The sequence below is a fragment of the Protopterus annectens genome, chromosome 6.part1 (assembly GCF_019279795.1).
Source record: "Protopterus annectens isolate FY-2018-M chromosome 6.part1, PAN1.0, whole genome shotgun sequence".
Taxonomy (NCBI): Eukaryota; Metazoa; Chordata; order Ceratodontiformes; family Protopteridae; genus Protopterus; species Protopterus annectens.
The window spans coordinates 477,258,236-477,279,444 of NC_056738.1; the positions used below are offsets into that span (position 1 = coordinate 477,258,236).

General features: G+C 43.1%; 1 protein-coding gene across 2 annotated transcripts in view; it reads left to right on the forward strand.

The window, feature by feature from the left end:
* Nucleotides 1–21,209, forward strand: part of COL6A2 (collagen type VI alpha 2 chain) — a 253,069-nt gene that overhangs the window by 178,478 nt on the left and 53,382 nt on the right. For both annotated transcript variants that reach the window (XM_044075925.1, XM_044075924.1), the window contains exon 27: nucleotides 9,662–9,700. In XM_044075925.1, the coding sequence (XP_043931860.1) occupies nucleotides 9,662–9,700 (39 nt within the window). The remainder of the gene's footprint in view (nucleotides 1–9,661; nucleotides 9,701–21,209) is intronic.

Here is a 21,209-nt window from a genome sequence, read left to right on the forward strand (position 1 = left end):
CTAAAAAGGTTCAGTACAAGAGGATGTGGCAAGAGGTTGTCAAAATTAAACAGACAATGGCAGTGGTACAAAGAAAGGTGAGTGAGGGGCAACCACAAAAGAGAAAAGAAGGGTAAGCAATGTGAAAGGAGAGCTGTAGATAGCAGTGACCTTAGAGAGACTCAGTTCTGGAAATGCATGATTTATACCACAAATAGCACATGAAGGAATTGGACAGGAAGAGCAGTCACTCGGATGGGATGGCAGCACTGTTAAGGGGACAGAATGGCAGAGAGGAAGGAATGCAGAATGGTTGGGGAAGAGATCTGAGGCAGTCAGTTCAAACAGAGAAAATAGCAAAATTGGCAGACTGGGGAAGTCTGCACACAGGAAGAGTACTAGTACTAGCATGAAGGTGATTTAGATGGCAGTAACTGTTGGGAAAGAGAAGGGGGTATTGTAACTACAAGCTCAAACACCAAGCCAATAAGAGGGAGCAAAATAGGCAAGAGAGGATCACTTGCAATGAAACTGGTCTTGTGGCTCAAATTTACTAATACATAAGATGTAAGGAGGAGATAAGCATAATAAATACTATCAGGACGAGGTATACATATAGTGTAGTGAATGTTGGTACCAATGGCCTGTCAAAAAAAGCCGAAGAGCTTATTGGAAACAGGGTTAAGGTGACGGTTTTAACGTGGCAGGATACAGGCTACAAATAGCATTTGCATATGTTTTACCAGCATAAGTGTGAAACACTATTCTGCCTTCATTTTGTGCAGGTTCATGCTTTCCTAGCTTGATTTCCATATGCAAATACATTACATCTTGTGTACATTAACCTTGATTAACAGTTGTCTAATTGCAGTAATATACTTACACCTGTTGTAAGTAGTAGTTCCTTATGAAAATTATTAACTCCATTAGTTAATGAATGTTTATAGGTTCATAGGTGTGTGTACTAGGCTAATGGCCCTGGAGCCTTTACAAGCCTAGCCCATAGGATTACCCTGGCATCGTGCCATCCGATCTTAGTTCCCAGTGCCTCTGTCGAGTAGAGCCACTGGAGTGAACCTGGGGTGAATTTTCTATTTCCCATCCACTCATCAAGATTTCTCTTGAAGATTGCCGGTGAGGTGCTCCACTTGACATGTATGGGAAGTCTATTCCATAGCATGGGCAGTCTCTGGGTTATGAACTCATCCTTACAGCTTGTTCTGTTGATTGTGGTAATGAAGTTGAGGTCTCTGGAGTGTGTAGTGTGGAGGGATTTCTTTAGATGTAGCATTTCTAATACAGCTGGGTCAGACATGGCTTTGTAAGTCAAGCAGAGATCGCCTCTAAGTAGGCGATATGAGACAGAGAATAGTTGGATTTTTTTGAGTCTGTCCATATAGGACAAGTGTTTAAGGCCTAGGATCCTCTTTGTGGGGTTCCTTTGAGGCCAATCCAGTCATTGCAGGTGTCTAGTGAGGTACATGCCAAATGGCACATTGTACATGATTGGCCTAATGAGGGAAGAATAGAGGGCGACAATTACTTCTTTCTTCCTGGATGCAAAACCCTTAGCAATGAGATGTGCCACATAGGAGGACTTTCTGACCACAGTGGCAATGTGATGATCAAAAGAAAGGTTGCTTTCAATCTGTATTCCCAGATCTCCTATGATGCCCTTTGTATTCAGTGGACTACCATTGATGTAGTAATTCATGGGAACTGAGTTTTTCTCAAAGGGGATGATGACACATGTTCTGGCATTGAGCTTAAGGCCATGGTTCTGACACCAGTCATTGGTCTTAGTGAGGCCTTTCTGTAGGATATCAACATCACTTTTGGAGTTAATTATGGCTCCCAACTTGCAATCATCTGTGAACTTTGTCAGCCAGAGTCCCTATGTGTTGGCCTCAACTTCAGAGAAGTAGATACTAAACAGGAGAGGACCCAGGACTGAACCCTGTGGGTCTCCACTCGAGACTGGTCAGCACTGGTTCTATCTGTGAGCCAGTTTGTAACCCATCTTGTGATATGGGGGTTGATACCTAGCTTAGTGAGTTTTTCTCTGATTCCTGAGTGTGGAATGGTACCAAAGGCCCTAGCCAGATCAAGGTAGGCTGTATGAACCACCTTGCCTTCATCCAAAGCTCTGGTGACTGACTCAAAGAAATCGACCAGGTTGAGCAGGCAAGATCTACCCTTCACAAAACCAAACTGTGTAGGATTCAGAGTTTGGAGATTCCCTATATCCTTGTATATTAGGTCCATGATGATGTGTTCCATAGCTTTGCATATCAGACTTGTTGGGCTAATGGGGCAATAGTTCCCAGGGTCTGTAGTTGCTCCTCCTTTGTGGAGAGGGATGACTGTAGCAGTGCACCATTTGGTAGGGACAAAGCCTGTGGTGACGCTGTGATTGAACAGGGCACACAGGTGAAGTGCCAGTTCATTTTGTAGTTCATGTAGAACACAGCCAGGGATATTGTCAGGTCCCATGGAAGCTGTATTCTTGGCCCTGGATAGTGCTGTTTTAACCTGTGCAGCAGTAATACTGGGTGACTTGCAATCTACTGGTTTTGTGATTGGTCCTTTGATGGGAGAGAGAGGGGTGAAGTTGCCACTGAATCTGTCAGCCAGTATATTGGCAATATCAGTTGGCTCGGTATAAGAGGTGCCATTATGCAATAGCTCCAAGCAAATCTGGGTATTGCCATGGAGATTCTTAACATAACTATAGAAGGACTTGTGGTTGTTTTTGCTATCTGCTGCAATTCTGTTTTCATAGCTAGCTGTAGAGGATTTGATGAAGGATCTCAACTGTTTGTTGAGGCTGATAAGGGAGTTTTTCCAGTCTTGGGACTTCACCATATTTTGCATCAGTTTCCTCCTTTTGTTGTAGAGTTTGTTTATGGCAAGGGACCACCAGATTGGCTTTCTTTTTTAAAGGAGAGCTTCTTGGTTCTATTGGATATGGCGAGAGGGTCTATATTAGATGAACAAACACAAAATGTCAAGTTCGACATCCTCGACAGCTTTTAAGTGAAAGTTCATCTAAGCAAAACCCCATGATGTCGAAACAAAGAGTTTCAAAAACTCATAGTTGGCCAGCCATCAGGAAGCTAACAGCTGATGGCTAAAATGTACTGTTGTGTTGTCTTTTGGCTTTTCCCAGTTAGGGGTCGCCACAGCGGAACTCCGGTCCGTTAATGATTGGCAGTAGATTTTCACGGTGCAGAGTTGCCAGCTCGACGCCCAACCTTCAATGAAGGCACGCCCATTCACACGTCTTTCGGAACGCCACTTAACCTGCGAGGAGGACATACAAGCTCCACACAACAGGCACTCCCCTCACTCCAGCCGAGAATCGAATGGGAGAACCTCTTGCTGTGAGGCAACAATGCTACCGCTGCACCACCGCAGTATGTACTGTACACTATTAAAACCTCCCCAAAAAAAATCAACAAACAAAATAAAGTGGGGGGGCTTTGACCCCCACTCCTCCCAACATTGGGGGCTGTGTTCCCCTACTTAAATATACCAATTCCGAAATCACACCACAGTGGACGACTGTCATAACATTACACAGGGCGAACGATGAGACCGCACAACAGTGGAGGACTGTAAGAACGGCTAGACAAGGTGACCGTTCTGACGTCAGCCATTGGCTTCCTGATGGCTGGCCAACTATAACTTTTCGAAACTCCTTGTTTCGAAATTCTTAAGTTTCACTTAGATGAACGTTTGCTTAAAAGCTGTTGAGTATGTTGTACTCAACATTTTAAGCATTTGTTCATCTAATAGGGAACCTGGCGAGATCCACGCATTTTTGTACGTGATCGTGCAGGGCATTAATGTATGATTCGGTGGTCATGCAGCTGTTCTCCAGGTGCCGTGAAGTTCACCACCTCTGTTTTTAGGAGCCCAAAGTTAGCTTTGGAGAAGATTTTCAAGGTAATTACCTTTGGGGGGGGTGTGGATTTCCAAAGTGATTATTGTGGTCAGATCTAACCAGGGAGGAGTTGACTACTGGTATAGGACAATGGTTGCCCATGTTAGTAATGACCAGGTCAAGGATGTTGTTACCTCTAGTGGGGGTAAGAATGAACTGGTCCAGGGCATTGGAATTAATGAATTCCAGAAAACGTTGGGCAAGTGTATTGGTACATGAGTAGTTTTCCCAGTTAATGGTGGGGTAGTTGAAGTTGCCCAGTATGAGAATGTTAGGTTGGACCCTAATATTCTCCAAGGTGCTTAGGAACATGGAGTGTGAGTCTTGTGACATGGTTGGGGACCTATAGCAGGCTATGACCTGAATCACTGTCTTACCCAATGCTAGCTGCTCCTGAAGTATCTCTGATACATTATGTTGGGCTACCAGTCTGGAGATGTGTGCATCCTTTATGAATATAGAAATACCACACTGCCTTTGGAGCTTCGGTCCAAGTTCTGGGGCTGAAAGGTGTGAAATGAGTTATAGCCTGGTAGTGCTTTCTGCTGCCTTGATCCAGGTCTCTGTTGCAGCACAAATGTTGATGTTCTCCATTTTTAGGAATGCTTCGAGCAAGTGCATTTTGAGATTTAGACTTCTAGGGTTGAGCACCATGACCCTCAGATTGCATTTGTTTGTAGCTGTTATGGTGGTAATTTGGTCTTTGGAACACTGCCTATAAAAGACACTATAGGGATGGCAAGAGCCTTGGCCAGTATCCAGAAGCCCAGGGGTGACAGATGCAGGCCATCTCTGGCAAAGCATTGAGGTCTGTTAATCATGTCATCCCAGGCAGACAGATACTGGATCCCCTTAGAATGACACCAGAAACTTAGCCAATTGTTGAAATCAGTCATTTTCTGTTTGTACTGTGGTATCATTCCGGGTGATGGTAGATGGCTGCTCAGGGCTAGGGTCATACCCGCCTGGGCTACATAATCTGAGAGCTCCTCCATGTCTCTTTTCATGTAGTCCAGAGAGGCATGTCTCAGGTCATTCACTCCCACATGTACAATGACAGAGTAATATTTGTACCTGTTGTTGAGGGACCTAAGTGCATGTGTTATGTGGTGGATCCTGACACCTGACAGGCAGCTGACTGTTTCTTTCTCCTTATTCAACCTAGTGAGTGGGACATCAGTGTGCTTCACTATCGAGTCATCTATGACTAGTGTGTTGGGCATGCTGGTTTGCCTTAAGGGCTATGGTTGAGTGGCACACTGTTTAGGAGAGTTATGTGTCTCGTGATTAGTGTTGTGTTGTTATGGTTGAGTGTGTTTGTGCCTTGGATGTCTCTGCTGTTTGGGTAGATTTTTATTGAGAGCCTCAGCAAAGGTGGGTGTGTGGTTTGCGTTTTTATGTGAAGGCAGTGCTGTTGTGTGTTCTGGAGGGCTATGTGTTCCATGTGGTGTGGTGCAAGTGTTGACCTTCTCCTCTTGACCAGCTATTCCAGTCTTGGCTGGAGACTGCGTGGCTTCCAGTTTGGATATATAAGTGCATCTCTCGCAAGTCTGAGTGTTGGGAGGTAAGAGGAGAGGGTTGTCAGTGTACATGAGACAGTTGCTACATTGCCTCAGGATGCCCAACTTTACCATATTAATAGGAGAAAGCACAGGGAACTGACCTTTAGACATGCCTGGAGGGCTGGGCATTAATAATAAGAATTGAAGCTGTTGCCTTGTAGAACGTTTAGTGCTGGTAACATTTTTGTGTGCTACAATAATTGATACAAGAGGTCTGGTAAAGTGCTAGAATAAAAAGCTGGTAAAAGTGCAGGAGAGGAGAGAACTAGTAGATCTAAGGGAAAAATGTTTGATTTTTGGTCTTTGTGCCTCCATTTTTGGCTTTGTCATTAATTGATCTCATGCAATACACATAGAGGTTCAAGGAAGTGTTACAGTGGAGCACAGACTGTAAGAACTGACTTTGGGACATGCATCTTAACTGTCTCCTTTTTTCCTTTCTTTGCCTCATGTTTTTGAACTGTCCTTCATAACATTTTTAGTTTTCTGCTAAATTATGGAGGATTACTCTTCACAATCTTTTTGATTTTTTGTTGAATTATGGAGGATTACAGTCAGTCAGCAAAGCCAGACATTGAGTTTCATACTTCTCACGCCATAGAAAATGTGTGTTAATGCAAACGCTGTAGTTCTATTAACCTTTTAAGTGAATTAAAGTCATTTTATTTAATTTTATTTTGCAATTTGTTTACTGGGAAGGTCTGACTGGACAAAATGTCCTTTTTCACCCAGGCCTAGGGAGAAAAGCTTCACATTTATAAATAACAATACAACACATATATAACGTATAGATACAAATGTTGATTCAATTGGGACTTGGATCTCAACTGTCATCTTTTCTTCTTTTAAATAGTGAGGCCCTTATACAGGAACACTTACCATTCTCATATTTGTAATGGAAGGGTGGAAAATATATAAGCACATCATTCGCCAGTTACTCAAACAGAAATGCATTACCTATCTTCTGTGTAGCTGTCATGTAGATAATGTACATTCATTAATGCATGATACAGTAATAATTGTGTATATAAATGATACTGTTAGTAGTATTTGGGCAGGATTTGTTACTGCCCATCAGGTAGTATAATATACTACCACCATGTTACCTGGTCAGTGATGGACAAACAGAGCAAGATGATGATGATTAGGGAGGGTAATGTCTGACTGTGTCAGCTGACAAAAAGAAGGGCTTGAAACTAGCAGGAGAGGTTGGGGTAGACCTTATAGGTGGCCCAGTGGTAATTTAGGGGACCCAGGTTTCATCATATCACTGCTTTGATCTGTGTTAGAAACATTAATCTCAGTTATCCTAGATGTAAAATGGATGGGGAAGGGGGTGGTGAAAGAAGGAGAAGAGTGTAGTATATACTTAAACGGTAGACAGGAGGAAAAGGCAGATACAGAGCAAACTAAGTGAACAAATGTGGCTGACTTGGAGCATGGGTGAGTATTATTACTATGTAATGAAACGATTTATGGATAGGAAAATATGGTTGATAGGTTGTTCAGGAATGACAGAGAAAGGAGGTGCTAGTGATCTGTACAGTGAAATGCATAAAAATACAAGGTTACAAAGGAAGAGGAAGAGCAAAATTAAAGGGTACTGGCAATTTCACAGGGTCAGAGCTTGTACAAGAAGTATGGCAGGTGATGCACAGGAAAGAACAAAGTAGTGCGTGTAGAGCAAGACCACATGTAAGCCCACTGGTATGGCACGGGAAGAAGAAAGAATAAAGAAGATGGGTAAGAGAAAATGGTCTATACTCATGGGGAAAACACTTACCAGAGCATATTGCGATTTTCTGCACTCCAAGGCTGAGAGGGAGCTGGAGCTGATAGAATTCTGGAATTACTGCTAACTAAAGTTGAAGGGGCAGTGATGTCCACTTGACTGTCTTGTTACAGTGGTTTGTCATAAGGGGAGGGTAACAATACAAATACCAAGATTGTGATGTTGCATGTTAAGGACAATAAATTCTGTTGGTCATGTGTTGAGGTCTGGATGTAAAACAATGGAGTAAACATTACAAAACCATTACAGAAGATTAACCGTGGCTACAATAATAGTAGCTTTTTTATAACGCCCCTCTTTATTTGCTGAAGTTGATGAAGTAATTTGATTTTATTTATCCAGTAAAATATTATACTTTAACGTCCTTTTGCACCTTTTCTTTCAACATCAGATAATGCTGTTCAGCACTGGCAGTTCTGATACCCTTTATTTTGTCACACTCCTTTGTACATTTAACAGAAAAAGGAAGGAAATGAATGAATGAAAACACAAATGCCAGAGAGGCATGACATCCCCTTAAGGGGACAGATTTCAAATAAAGTATAAAGTCATGATGAGAACAGTAACCTATACACAGGTTATTAGTTTTACTACGCATGAGCCACAGACTGAATGAAGGTGATGTGGGTCACAGTTTGATTTCATGATTTATTTGAATTAAGAGGTTGCTGTGTTTTTTACTAGTGGATGACAGGGAGCTGAAAGGAGGGCTCAGACCTTCATGAAGTAAGAGAGGGAAACACACTGCAGAAAATGCATGATCAGGATGATTCTGCTCTTCAACTTCCTCTTTGTTGACTCCATCTGCTATAGCTTTCCTACAGTTCTGTTCTTTAATTATGACCATTTGTATATGTGCAGTCTGGAGTGCGAACAGGTTCATATTTATATTTCTTTCCATAAGTTTAACTTTTTATAATGACAACTATGAAATGGCATCCTTAAGCCAATGCTTTATTATCATTACTGGGTATATTTCTAATTATTCTTGTGTGAGTAATTGTAATCCGTAGATTACTCCAAATTTGTATGAGATTTGCTTCCATAATGTCCTTGTTATCCTTAGCTTTATGCCTCATTTGTTTCTGAAATGTCACAGTCAACCAAGAGATAACACATTTGTAAGGACATTTTTTAATATTGTGTGCTTCTAGAATTTAGACTTTGTGAAACAAGTGGCTCATCACTTTTTGAGGCTTTCTTGAGGTAGTCCTACTTTAATAAAAAGCTACTGGTACCCTGTAAGTCATCTTGGCTACTCGGTCATTCAGGAGTATTTGCAGAGATCTGATACTTCCATGCTGCATTCCAAGAGGACATAAAAGATGTTTTTGTTCTAGGCAGTATTCTCAGAAAATGTTAGCATGTATTTTTCCTTGTTTATTTATTGTGTTTATCCATATGTTTTATCTTATTTGATGGTTTTATTATTAATATGTCCACTGTTTAGTGATACAACAACAACTATGAGGTGTGGTTCTAGAACGTATTGCTCATCTGCCCATGTTTTTGTATGGTTGTGTGTAAAATTATGGCAATCACAAATATTTTGTGTTAGTAAATTGGAAGACTCTGCAAACTTGGGAATGGGATATTCAGTGTTTTCCTAAGAGTTTGTGATCGTAAATTTGATATATACAAGTAAGGTGGTATGGGGGCTGAAGCCCTTCACATAGACATTTACAGCTATTAATTACAACTTGCTTAGCTGAGACATCACAAATTGAAACTAAAATGTCTAACACTATTTTTAATGCATTTTCCAGTGAGCACTGAAACATAAAGGAACTTTTTTTTCTCTTTGCTGAAGGGCCCAGCTCTTCTGCATGTCACATCTCCAGATTTCTCGATATGTTACCTTTGAGGTTGATCAGATTCAGTAAAAATGGAAAAGGGAGAAAAATACACAAAGCACAGCATCTTTGACAAACCTACTTCCAACATACTAAATCGTTGACAACACAAACATATGATTTTCCCCCCTGAGATGTTTGTTTCAATAACTAGACATACACTCAGTTGTAGTGTTCCTTAAATGAGAACTGGGGGGGGGGGTCCTAAATGAGAATGGGGGGGCTAGTTCTCTGCTGAGAAAATTTTATGTTATAATAAGTCATGACTTCTTGATTTAGAACATTTTCTCCATGACCTTATGAAACGCCATACAAACCATGACCTCTAATACATGGTAATTGTATGTATATATATATATATATATATATATATATATATATATATATATATATATATATATATATTGTGTTTCATTATTGCTGTATGTGTTAATATAAGTACAAAGACTAGATTTATCTTTGAGCAGTAAACTGAACTGCTATGAATAAATATGAAATTCTCAAAATGCATGCATTTCCTTTTTTACAGATCCAGAGCTGGTCTGCCCAGATATTCCATGCAGAACACGTAAGATAGTTTTTTTTTGTTTGTTTGTTTTTTGTTTTCTATATCACAATCCTGTATTGTAACTAAGCAGTGTGTTGAATGAAACAGTTCCATTTGTCACCTGCAGGAATTATTACATGAAGTTTGTCTTTACTGTTTTATTACCATTTAGTACTGCTTAATTTGATTCTCATGTAATCAACATTGCATTGTTTTACATGTCTTTACTAACTTGAAACCATGAACAAATGCTATCTTTTTTAAAGATGGTTATTTAGCAAGGCCTAGAGTTTTAAAGTCATTCTTTCTCAATAATTGTTAACATACTAGCTTGGTAAGAGAGCATTACAGCCTTAAGATAATTGTTTCCAAACTGACATCATATTACATCTATTACTAATTTATTATTTCAAACATCTGTACAGTGCAAAAAAAATCAAATGATCAAACCAACAAGGGCAAAAAGCACACATTACTGCACTGTTAAGTTTTCTTTAGACTGCTTGCGCAAGAATGTAAAATCACAAACTAAGCAGTATATAGATCGTACCTTAATGAAGTCCTGAGTAATATCATAAAAACACAAACTAAACAGCACATAGACTGTGGGCTGGATTCACGAAGGCTTGCACGGAGTCTTAGAGTAGAGTAAGACTCCATGCAGCCATCATGTCCAATGAGCAATCCAGGAACAGCCTGTAGGGACATGTAAGAGAGCTCCTAAAACGGCTCTTACATGGACAGGGCTGGGATATGCAAATTACCTCAATTGCAGGCGAAAGGCATGCAAATGAGGTAGATTTGTGATTCAGGAAACCCGAACCTGTCCGAGTAAGAGCAGTGTTATTTGTAGAAATGTACTCAGTTGACAACTGAGTACCATTCTGCAAATAGCAAAACGGAGCCGTGACAGCTCCAAATAAAGGTTGCATCCACTACAGAAAACATGCCAATGGCCAAATATACGGCCATTGGAAATGTTTCCTGATGCAATATGAAAATAAAAATAATTACTTTTCACCGATTTCCGATGTTTAAGCGTAGTGCAGTGCTACACAAACTGGCTGCACTCTAAAACCCAGAATACTAAAAATTAAAACCCACAGATGTGGATTTTATTGAAATTGTTAATGTACAATGCAAGGGAATGGCAGGCTGAAGACAACATGGCCACCAAGTAGAGGTTGCTAAGGGGGGAAGCTCAGTCTAAGAGATGTAACCAAGCATTAGTAGGCAATCCTATGTAAATGAGTGTTAGGATAGTGAATCGCAAGTTTGATAGGAGTAGGATATGGGGAGTAACAGAGTAGAAGATAGGTGACATCACGATGGGGGTATGTATGAAAGAAGTCAAGCTCATTGGAGCAGAGTGGCATGTGTCAGCTGTCATTTATACATCATGGAAAGAGGTGTGTCAACAGGTAGGCTAGGGAAAGCCAAGAAATGGAAGGTGTATGCCATGGATAACACCAAAGTTTCTTGCTGAATGGGCATGCGCGTGTGTGCACGCGTGTAAACCCGAGTAAGACAGAGTGTGCACGTGTAAGCGTGAGTGCGCGTGTTTAAGCCAGAGTAAGCATGTATAAGGTTGTTTAAAGAGTTGTAAGTGTGTTTGCACTGGTGTGCGTGCATTTTAACCCCAATAAGCAATTTTTAGTCAGTGTAAGCATGTGTACGCGCGTGTTATCTGCTGTGTGCATGTTTGTGCTTGTGTGCGCAGTGCTCCTCCCCCCTGAGGAAAGAGAAAGGAAAAAGGAACCACAACAAATAGTAGGAAGCTATCAGGGAGTACTAGCAGAGCTAGCAGGTGAAAACAATCAGAATCAGGCAATTACACAGGCAGTACACTAGCCCAGCCCACCCTAGCACTTAAAACTCTGCAAACAACTGTCCAGTATGTTTCTCACAACAGACACTGCAGTAAGCTAATAGAAGTGAAAACTGAAAAAGCTTTACTGAGACAAAGAAATATTAGGGGCTGCCATTGCTTTTATAAGGTGACATATGCAACATGCTGAGGGTGGTGACAATAGAAATGCTGCTGGACAGCCCACAGTGAGGAGACGGAGAAGAGTGTACAGGCCCAGAGTAACCTACCAGAGTCTACATGAGCTGGAGATAGTGGAACGCTATATAGTGGACAGAGACCTCCTGCAGCAAATTGTTGAGCTGTGCAAGCCATGCCTCACACAGAACCAACAGAGGGGAACCCATCCCAGTGGAAACCAAGTTATGTGTTGTCCTAAGAATATTAGCAACAGGTACCTTCCAGAGACCAACTGGTGATATGATGGGGATATCACAGGCATCAGCATCCAAGGTACTACACCAGTTCCTGGATGCCATGTCAGCACATGTCGGTGATCATGTATATTTCCCCAATTCCCATGAGGTACTGGCCAGCAATATGCTTCTCTTCCAGCAAATAGCGGAATACCCTGAGGTATTGGGTGCAATAGACTGCACGCACATACGCATCAAAACACCAGCCAGCGAGCAGGGTAGGGTCTACTTCAACTGCAAGGGCTTCCCCTCCATCAACTGCCAGGTCGTGTGTGATGCCCAGGGCATAATACTGAATGTGTGTGCAGGCTGCCCTGGAAGCTACCATGATTCCCATATCTGGCATCTGACGCAGCTGTACCAGACATTTGCCAATGGGGACATCCCACATGGTCACCTAGTGGGGGATGTTGGCTATGCACTGGAGCCTTGGCTGATGACACCCATCAGAAATGCACACACACCTGAACAGGAATGCCATAATGAGGCACACGCACAAACACGCAATGTAATAGAGCATGTTTTTGGGCTGTTCAAGTCACAGTTCTGGTGCCTGGACACATCTTGTGGAGCCTTGCAGTACTCACCAACTACATGTACCCAAATTGTCATGGTATGTGCTATGCTACATAATATAATCCTGCAAGCGATAACAGCTGCAGCCGGACCAGCATAGGCCTGGGCCAAACAGCCCCCCACCATTGCCAAGGCCATTACAGGCAGAGAGTGACGTGGAGGAGGAACAACCTGAGCCTGCCCCAGTAGACAGAAGGAGGCGTGCCCAGTATGCTTTGGCCTTGGCAAAGAGGCAACGCATAGCACATACACTGGCTCAGTAGGAACTCTGGAAATTATACCTCTCTCCGACTCGCACATATAGTAAAAGGGATGCCTAAGTTGACACTACCTGCTTTCAAACATGTACAGGGAGTGTAGTATGTGCATCCAACATAGGCAGCGCTGCAGCACCACCTAAGGCATGATTGCCATGTGTTAAGCAATATAAAGCAGTGCTAAATAGCATTTACCACCATGTAGTATATGCAAACAAAATCGCACACACCAACTATCACAACTGTGGTCAATGTTCAGTAATATTGGGTAAGGTCTAGCAATGTTTGTAAATATTGAGCAATGTCAGACAAGCCTGGTCTAAGTAGGGCATAGCTGAACAAAAGCCAACATGTTCATATTTGCTTAATGGGCCCTTAAGCAGTCTGGTCTGCTCAGTATGAAAATATAAAGCAGTGATGGGCCTCAAACCCAGGATACTGTGCACTATAGCCAAAGTACTGAACCACTAAACCATGACAGTATTGCAGTGGTCAGCCTGTATGAAGGAATGTTGATAAGTCTATGCAAAGTATTTCATGGAAACCCTGCAGGCACAGCATAATCCTTGTCGAGTTATGGCACAAAGGTGAGTCCTGCAGTGAGAACAGAACCTGACTTCCAACACACACAGTATAAATGTTAATATCGGTCATGTTTGCACACATCAACCAATGTAATGGACCTCAGATAGCAACATACTGAAAGCTCACACTGGGCATGCTCACACACTTGAATAAATGAGACAAATGTCAGGCAACAAAACACGGAATGGCAGAACTGGGCATGTTCACACACTTAGGCCATGTCTGAGTACAGCAGTGGGCCACACATATCTGGCAGTTGCATGTGTTAACCCAGGAACCTGTCGCTATACAGCAATCCACCCTGTGCACACAGTCATATGACAACAGACACATCTATAATATAGTGGAACCCTGTCATAATCAAATATGTTCTGCAGATACCGAAGTTGTTCATAGAAACTGGTAAAGCAAAGATGATAAAGACCTGCAAACAGTATCAGCAATAAACATTGTGCATCTTGAACATTAGCATAGGTTCAGAGGTCGATACTAGGCTATCTGCCCTAGGGCATGTACAAGCCTAGCCAGAGTGTGTTTGGCATTCGCAACCCTGTCAGATTAGTACACTGTGTATGTGAATAGTAGATCACACAAGATAGCCCATGTACGTTTAGGCTAGTGTGCCTCTGTCTAGCAGGGACACAGAAGATATCCCAGGGGTAAACATACGATCACCCATACAGTCGTCAATATGTCTCCAGTAGATGGTCAGTGGGTGGCTCTGCCTATGTGAAACTGGGATTACATTCTGGAGTGAGTGGAGCCTCTGGGATAAGAATCTGTCCCTCCACAATGTCCTATTAACATCTGTGGTGAGGTATACATCCCTGGAGTGTGTAGCTCCAAGGGAATCAGATATTCTGAGGTGGAGCATGTCCAGTAATTCTGGGTTGGGTATATCTGTAAACAACAGGCACACATCATATCCGAGTAGGTGGTAACTGACTGAGTAGAGCTGGAGTTACTGCATCTGAACTGTGCAGGGCATCTGTGTGAGTCCCTAGATCTGCTTGATGAGGAACTTCTGTGGCCAGTACAGTTGCTACAGGTGTCGGGTAAGGTACACCCCAAATGTGGCATTGTAACCAAGCATGGATGTGATGAGTATAGAGGCACAATGACCTCACTCGCTCTAGATGTGAAACCATATGGGATAAGGTGGCCCACATAGAAGGTGTGTCCAACCACTTTAGCAACATGAATGTCAAAGGTGACAGTACGAGCAAGTCATGTCCCTAAACCCCTAACAACTCCTACTGTATGTAATGGAGTATTACCTATGTGGTAATGTGTGGGCATGTTGTTATTCCCAAAGGGGATGACCATGCAACTAATAGCATTTAGCTGAAGGCCATGGCTCAGGCACCAGTCATCCATCTCTGTGAGACCCTGTTTGAGTATGCATGTGGCAGCTGGAGAGTTGATCATGGCACCCAGTTTGCAGTCAAGTGCAAACATGTTCAGCCATATTCTCCCTGTGGTAGCCTGTACATCAGACAAATATATACTGAACAAGAGAGGTCCCAGGACCGAGCTGTGTGGGATGCCACGTGTAACTGGTGTATAGTCAGACATGGCACCTGCAATTCTGACCATGTGGGTGCTATCCCTGATCCAGGTATCAATCCATCATGTGAGATATGTGTCCATATCGACGCTGGTGAACCTATGCATAATGGCCCAGTGGGTTATTGTGTTGAAGGGTTTTGCAGAGTTCAGGAAGGCTGTGTGGAAAGCTGTCTCTATGTCGATGGACCTGTTAGCCATTTAAAGAATACAAACAGGTTCAAGAGGCAAGATCTGCCCACAACAATGCTGAAATGTGTAGGACACAGTGTCTGTAGGTTCCCGATGTCTATGTGTATGAGTCCCATGACAATACGCTCCATAGCTTTTCAGAACAGGCTACTTAGGCTTATAGGGCAATATTGTCTGTGGTCCATTGTGGCACCAACTGTGTGGAGCGGGACCACTGTTGCTGTATGCCATTCCTTGGGTACATATCCTGTGGTAACTCCGATATTGAACAGTGATGTAATGTGAAGGTTGCGTCTGTCATGATGCACGTGTAAGATGCAGGCTGGGACACTGTCTGGTCACACTGATACTGTGATGTACGCTTTGGGGAGGGCAGCACTCACCTGTTATTGTGTGATGTCAGGGAGGTTATACTCTGTTGGGATGGATAGTTGCTCCTTAGGGGGGATGGGTGGGAGACATCTGCACTGAATCTGTTTGCCAGGATGTTGGCAATGCCAGTGGGTTCAGGGTAGGTTTAGTCAGTATGCAGTAACTCACAGCATATCAGTGAGTGTCCACCCAGGTTCCTGACATAACTGAAGAAGGCCGTGTGATAGTCCTACATGTCTGTTGCAATTGTCTGGTAGAAGTGGCCCTTAGAAAAGTTCATGAGTGATTGTAGCTGTCTGCTAGTACAGATCACAGATGCCTTCCCAGTCTGGGATTGTGCTCTATCATGTAGTAGCTTCCTCCTGATGGTGTACAGCTTATTAATGGCTGGGGTCTACCTCACAGGACCCAGCCATTGGAGTAGTGAGTCATGTTGTTATTTGGGATAGCACAATCCATGCAGTCCACTAGGTGTCCATAGAATGTGTATGTAAAGGATGCAGCAGGGCGAGCCGTATTTGCCACTGTCTCAGGGGTCTCTGAAGGATACCACCTTGCTTCAGTGATGTGAGACGTTGGCTCATGAGAAGTTCACCAAGATTACCCAGGATGGGTGTGTGGAGGGTATATGTATGTCCAGTGAGATACATGTATGTTCTGACCTTACCAATGAGGGGTATATCGCTGGTGTGAAACATAGAGTCCCCATGTTGGTGATGATCAGGTCTAATATGTATTCCCCCTTGTGGCTGTGCTGACTGGTTGTGCCATAGCATATGAGTCTACAAATTGTAGCGAATGTTGGGTGAGGGTGTCGGGGCTTGAGTAGTATCCCCAGTCAATATTTGTGTATATGAAGACACACAATATAATGGTGTTTGTGGAGACCTTCATATTCTCCATAGTTACCACGACAGCCAAGTGTGGTTCCTGAGTTTGGGAGTGTGTGTTCTGTAGCAGGCAACAAACTGAAAGGCAGTATTGCACAATGGTAGTTGTATATGTATGGTCTGTGATGCTTTGTGCAGTGCTACTAACCCGGAGGTGTGTGTATCTGTGATGTATATGGATATTCCCCCTAGTTGTGTTGTCTGTTCCAAGTCTTGTTGTCAGACAGCATGGTATGAAACATAACCTGGTAGTGCTGGTGTGCATAAGCGAGCCTGAACCAGGCATCTGTCAGTGCACAGATATCACTATCCTCCATACTGAGGAGAGTCCTCAGTGGCCACAATATGAGGTCAACACAACTGTTGTTGAGCAGCATTACCCTTAGTTTCATTTAACCTGTAATGTCTATGGAGGTGTGTTTGTCTTCTGAGCCCTGCTTATAAAAGGCACTATGGTGGTAGCAAGAGCCTTAGACAGCATTCCAAAGTCCAAAGGTGACAGGTGCAAGCTGTCCATAGTGAAGCTACGTGGCATGTTGAGCATGTCACCATAGGCTGACAGACACCGTATCCCCTATGAATTAAACAAATTTGTTAGGCAACTGTTAAATGTGATATGTGTGTCCGTATACTGTGACATCATAATTGGTGGGTGTAAGATGCTAGACAAGGTCAGGGTCATACTGGCTTGGGCTACATGATCAGAGTGTTCCTCCATGTATCATGTCATGTGGTCCAGGGAGTAATGTCTGAGGTTATACACACCAGCATGGACAATGATGGTGCCAGTCCTGTACTTGCTTTGGAGTGACCTGACTGCCTGTGTTATGTGGCAGATCCTGGCACCCAACAGACAGCCCAAAGTGACTATTCCCTTGTTAGGGCTGGTGAGTGGTACGTCAGTGTGTCTGACAATAAGTGTATTAGGTGTGTTGTTTAGCCCGAAGGGCAGTGACTGTGTGGCACACTGACACTGTGAACTATGTGATATGTGGGTATTGTAGTGGGGTAGCAGGTGTGTGTGTGTGTGTGTGTGTGTGTGTGTGTCTGCTTTGGAGGGCTCTGCTGCTTAGGTAGGGTACATTTACAGCATCCGAGTATGTCTATGTGTGATAATGTGGTTTGAGTGCTGTTGCTAGAGGATATGTGAGACTGATATGTGGTGTGTGTGGTTACCTTCACCACCTGATAGACTGTGCCAGTCATGGGTCGAGAGAGTTCAGCACCCTGTGTGTCTATATAGGTGCATCTCACACATATATCTGAGTTTGTTGGGAGGAGGAGAGGGTTGTCTGTGTACATGAGGCAGATGTGACATTGTGTCAGTATCACAATATCCACCAGCTGGACTGAAGAGTACACACAAAACTGACCCCTGGACATGCCAGGATATTATCATGACATACTCTGTAGCCTGATCACAAAGGATCAGTAGGGTGTTAAGCATGTAAAAGAGTATAACAGGGATTAGTGCTCATGTTTGTTGGTGTTTTGTAAAGAGTAGCTGAGAAGGAGTCCAGACTGAATCATGACACCTCCTTCAGCTATGTCATAAATAGCAATGTACACCCATATATGTCCTGAGTCAGGGCCAACTGTACCTGAGTGACAATGCTGACATCATGACAGACAGGCCCATATGTACATACCCATCTCCCACTGACAATAGTCCACATCATCATACCAGGAGATATCACATGTAGAATGGATGAGCAGCTACCCCACTGCCAAAAGCATGGCAGCAAGTGGAATACATTGATTCCCAATATGTGTCATGCACAAACTACAGAACAAACAGATTATGCACCTGAACAGTCAGCTGAGCCTCACCCCTACACAGGATGTGGAACCATTGAATGTGTCACAGCTACATATGGCACTCCCCACAAGTGTTGGTGCACAACACACCATGGGAAGTCAAGTCCAGTACGCCTATGAAGTCTGATCTGCAAGGTCATGGAGTCCATCATGGTTGCAGTCATAAACAGAGCTATTGGAAGCTGACATACACATAACCCTACCAACCGTGGTATGTTCATGTGCGGATCATGGTTCCCAAACATGCTAGACTGTTTGCAAGGCAGCCACCCAGGACATACATCAATGAACACATCTACACATGTGTCACATAGACTTTGAATAGCCCTTTATCAACATCCCAGACACATGTAGTATCCACAAAACCAACAAGCTGTGCATAAATATGTGTTGACATATGACGGAATGTCAGTGTGTCCACAGATAGATCACACAAGGTAAGGATTCTGAGGTCTTGTTCAAGCTGTTGACACCTGCTGACCCACATGGACCATTCCTGGAATGGCATAAAACAAAGTGTACACACATCACCATGTCCAGTCTGATGATGTCACCATCCTATAAATACAGCAGGAGAAGGGAAACCAGCCAGTAAAGCAAATAGCACGCCGTGTTAATGCGTCTCTCTCTCTCTAGTATCATAACATAGTTAGGTAGGGGTTTGAATCCTGCAAACTGTGTGTGTGAGGGGGGTATGTGTATGTGTGCAGTTTCCTTTAAGAGGTGTCCCCTTTTTGGAGAATGGGAAAACTCAGTAAAAGAGGTACATTCCTCTTTGGAAAGACTGATGATGTCACCATCCTACAAATACAGCAGGAGAAGGGAAACCAGCCAGTAAAGCCAATAGCCCACTGTATTAATGCATTTCTCTCTAGTATCATAACATAATTAGGTAGGGGTTTGAATCCTATAAACAGTGATTGTATATGCGTGCAGTTTCCTTTGAGAAGTGTACCCTTTTTGGAGACTGGGAAAACTCACTAAAAGAGGTACATTCCTCTTTGGAAAGACTGATTATGCCACCATCCTACAAATACAGCCGGAGAAGGGAAACCAGCCAGTAAAGCAAATAGTGCACCCTGTTAATGCGTCTCTTTCTAGTATCATGACATAGGTAGGTAGGGGTTTGAATTCTACAAACAGTGAGTGTGTGTGTGGGGGGCGGTGTGTATGTGTGCAGTTTCCTTTGAGAGGTGTCCCCTTTTTGGAGACTGGGAAAACTCACTAAAAGAGGTACATTCCTCTTTGGAAAGACTGATAATGTCACCATCCTACAAATACAGCCGAAGGGAAACCAGCCAGTAAAGCAAATAGCGCGCCATGTTAATGCGTCTCTCTCTAGTATCATAACATAGGTAGGGATTTGAATCCTGCAAACAATGATTGTGTGTGTGTGGGGGGGTGTGTATGTTTGCAGTTTCCTTTGAGAGGTGTCCCCTTTTTGGAGACTGGGAAAACTCACTAAAAGAGGTACATTCCTCTTTGGAAAGACTGATGATGTCACCATCCTACAAATACAGCCGGAGAAGGGAAACCAGCCAGTAAAGCAAATTGCGTGCCATGTTAATGCGTGTCTCTCTCTAGTATCAAAACATAGGTAGGGGTTTGAATCCTGCAAACAGTGAGTGTGTGTGCAGTTTCCTTTGAGAGGTGTCCCCTTTTTGGAGTTTGGAGATTGGGAAAACTCACTAAAAGAGGTACATTCCTCTTTGGAAAGATTGATGATGACACCATCCTACAAATACAGCAGGAGAAGGGAAACCAGACAGTAAAGCAAATAGCGCACCATGTTAATGCATCTCTCTCTCTGGTATCATAACATAATTAGGTAGGGGTTTGAATTCTGCAAATGCTGACTGTGTGTGTGTCACTGTTGGTCAATGCGGTGTGGGTTTTGCTTTTACTATGGTATGACATAGTGTGATTATGACAGTAAGTGCATTGCACACATCAGGTATCTGTGTGGCAATATATAAGTGTACATGTCCCCTCAATCAGTACATAGGTGTGAAGCCTGCATACTACATGAATACATTTGTTTCCACTGACAGGTTGTGCCGCTGCTTCTCAGATCGTAGGTCACATATGTATGTATGTGACAAGGCTATCCACTGTCGTGTTCTGTGGCACACACACCCATGACAGTTACTTAAGAGTAGTATGAGTGAGGGTATATGCCTGGGGTATATGTCAGACATGGTCATACACAACAAAGTCTGCCAAGAATGGACAGTCTTTATAGGTGTATGACTGCCTTGTGGATATGCATTCAGGCCACTAATGTCTTATGTGATACACCTTGGGACTCCACAATACCTATGGATATGTGGATACCAAGGGACACATGACATAACATGAGTCTGTATGTACACATTGGTACCCAACATACATGTTGAGGGCTACCACCTGTGTGATACTGACAAGATAGTATGTATAGTACATGAGGATGACTATGCCATAGTCGGCTTACTGCTATACAGCATGTATCAGACAACAGGTATCTGTCTGTATGATACCCTTGTGTAGGATATGCATCCCATCCAGGGAATGCATTGTAGGCCAATCCATGCATTTCCAGATTTGGATGGACACATCCCTAGTGTGTCTGCATGTACCTAAGGGGGCTATATGACAAACAGGTGTGGTCACAGGAATGGGTGGTGGTCATTACCACTGGTTAGTGTTATAGTGTAGCACCAGAAGGATCCAATTGTTACTGGGTTCCCTACTACTGTGTGTCATTTGTCAGGACATCATCCAATGATTGCTTATAGTCATGCTGTTGAGGTTGTGTATACTACCAGACCACAAATCACTGACAGATATTAACGGTATCACCCACAGCATAGTGTCAACCCATGTCATACACACATCTACCCATGTTAGTACATAACTGTAGTAGAATGCATACTGGCCATTGAAAGATGCTATGAGATGTTAACAATGTGTATGACAGGGTATGCCACACATCCCATGTGTCCACTATGCACA